Genomic DNA, 2115 nt, shown 5'->3' with positions numbered 1-2115 from the left:
CTGCTGAAAATGTATGTTCTGAGTGGTTTCTCATAACCCATGGATGACTACACTGTATGAAATGTTACGTTTTGGCTAGCGAGAGTGACACATGGTGGACCTGACGCTGTCCCTCCTGAGCTAGCAAATCTTCCACATCCCTGGAGGGGAGAGTCTCTCACTGCAGCTGCTGGGCGGGGCCTTCTCTTCCTCCTGAATCCACCTGTGGAAGTATCCCTCTGACTTCTGGGCAGGATGAACTTGGACATACTTAGACAGCTGGTGGCCGCATTTTGTAAGTCTAGGTAGCTTTAACACTGGGTGGGAAGTTTCCATTGTTTATTACTAAAGAGCTTTAGAAGAGGGGAATCAATTGTACATACTTGGTGATGCTAATCAATGAAACGCTAGCAGCCCCATAAAACACGAATTACATGAGTGACAAGGACCACATGTTTCAGGTGGATGGAATAGTAAAAAAAAAAAACATGAATTTACTGTGGGTCTTTCTTTTTTGAGTATAATCATAAAAATAAGGATGAATGAGGGGGATAGCAGGTGGGTAAGGTGCTGAACTCCCACGTGGCCGACCATGGTTTGAGTCCCGGACCTGTAGGCTTGCTTTCTCTCTCTGGTGAGCACATATACCCTACAGCAAATTAAATAAATTAATTAATTAAATTAAATAAGTAATTCTTTAAAAAATCTGCATGTCTATTCCTATTTAAAAGGAAAGAATGGGGGCCAGAAAGTGGTGTGGTGGTTAAGGTGCTGGAATTCCCACATGGTTGACTATAGTTCGAGTCCCGGACCTGGTGGCTTCTTTTCTCTCTCTCTCTCTCTAGGTCTTTCTCTGGCAAAACTCATGCGAAAATAATAATAATAATAAATAAAGTTAAATAAAACATTTTTAAAAAAATGGAAAGAACGATAAACAGCAGACATTGGCTTTTTTGGCAACGTGGAGAAGATCTCTACTTTCCAGGAGGGCGGCACGCACACCCACATGAGAGGGGCCCTTTCCTCTCCCACACTAAGCCAGAGGGCCGGAGGGTTTAAGTCCAGGGCGCTCCACATGCAGCCTCTAACCTTGAGGGCAACAAGCGAGATGGCCTTGGAGCAAAAGGGAGAAAAGCAAATTCTCATTCATGTCGGCAGCTGAGTGTGCTAATCTCAGATTTAATAAGCCTCCAAAAGTTGAAGGGGGACATCTGATGTGCCGACTTCATCCACACTGGTTGGCAGGGCGCGCGCAGGTCCGGAGGCGCGGCGGGCTTGGGGTGGGCTCCGGAGGGCGCCCCCGAGCGCCCCTGCTGCCGGCCCAGCAGGTACACCACCAGCTCACCTCTGCAGTTCCATGGCGCTCTTCCGGTCCGAGGCCCAGCGAATGCGCGCCGACCCGGTGATCTTGTTCTCGATGGGCCACCAGCCTTGCCAGAGGTACACCTCGTGGTGATTGTCAACGAGGAAGAGCGCTGGGGGCGGACAGGAGCAAAGTGGGGTGCCTTCCAGCTCACCCACCCACAGCAGAGCCTCCCACCCCCGTCGGAGCAGAGACCACTGGGCATTTAAGTTCAGGGGCAGAGGGGCAAACGGAGGGCCCCCAGGACTCCAGGGCCCGGAAGTCGGACAGGGAAAGCCTCTAGGCAGAGAGCCGTGGCTCCAGCACCCCGGCTTCCTTCCTTCCCCCCAGTGCTTGCGCCTGGGCCCTCACTCCACTCTAGCCTGGGGGGTGGAGGCTGTGCCTAGAGTGGGCCCTCCTGGGTGTGGCCTGCAGGGGCTGTGGCACCTGCACCTCCAGGGAAGGCAAGAAAAGCTGGAGGCACACCTTGCTGGCACAGGGCACCAGAGTCATGCCCCTCCCTGCCCCTTGGGGATCAAGTCCATGGTTCTTCAGACAGAAATGGGCTTTCTGCCCCAAAGGGCCGGCCGCTCCCTCCCCCTGGCCTCTCCCTCACTGCACGGCAAAGGGCTCTCCCTGCCACGAGGCCTTTCCTGTGAAAGCCACAAACTTTAAAAGCCCAACGAAAGATGCTAACCTACAATGGCCGCAGAATGGAGGGGCGGTGACAGCTAATAGTCACTCTTATTTTTTCAATTTTGCTAGAGGGCCTGTGTGCTCAGTAGAACAAGATA

General features: G+C 52.4%; 1 protein-coding gene across 1 annotated transcript in view; it reads right to left on the bottom strand.

Moving 5' to 3' along the window:
• Positions 1-2115, bottom strand: part of SVIL (supervillin) — a gene marked incomplete at its 5' end in the record, with an annotated part of 127309 nt that overhangs the window by 3473 nt on the left and 121721 nt on the right. Inside the window, 1 exon segment of the mRNA XM_027771045.1 lies at positions 1334-1454. Coding sequence (XP_027626846.1) covers positions 1334-1454 — 121 coding nt within the window.

The sequence above is a fragment of the Tupaia chinensis genome, unplaced genomic scaffold (assembly GCF_000334495.1).
Source record: "Tupaia chinensis unplaced genomic scaffold, TupChi_1.0 Scaffold000001_1, whole genome shotgun sequence".
NCBI classification, from domain to species: Eukaryota; Metazoa; Chordata; class Mammalia; order Scandentia; family Tupaiidae; genus Tupaia; species Tupaia belangeri.
The sequence above is the reverse complement of the archived record's forward strand: the minus strand, read 5'-3'. Positions and strand labels throughout refer to the sequence as shown.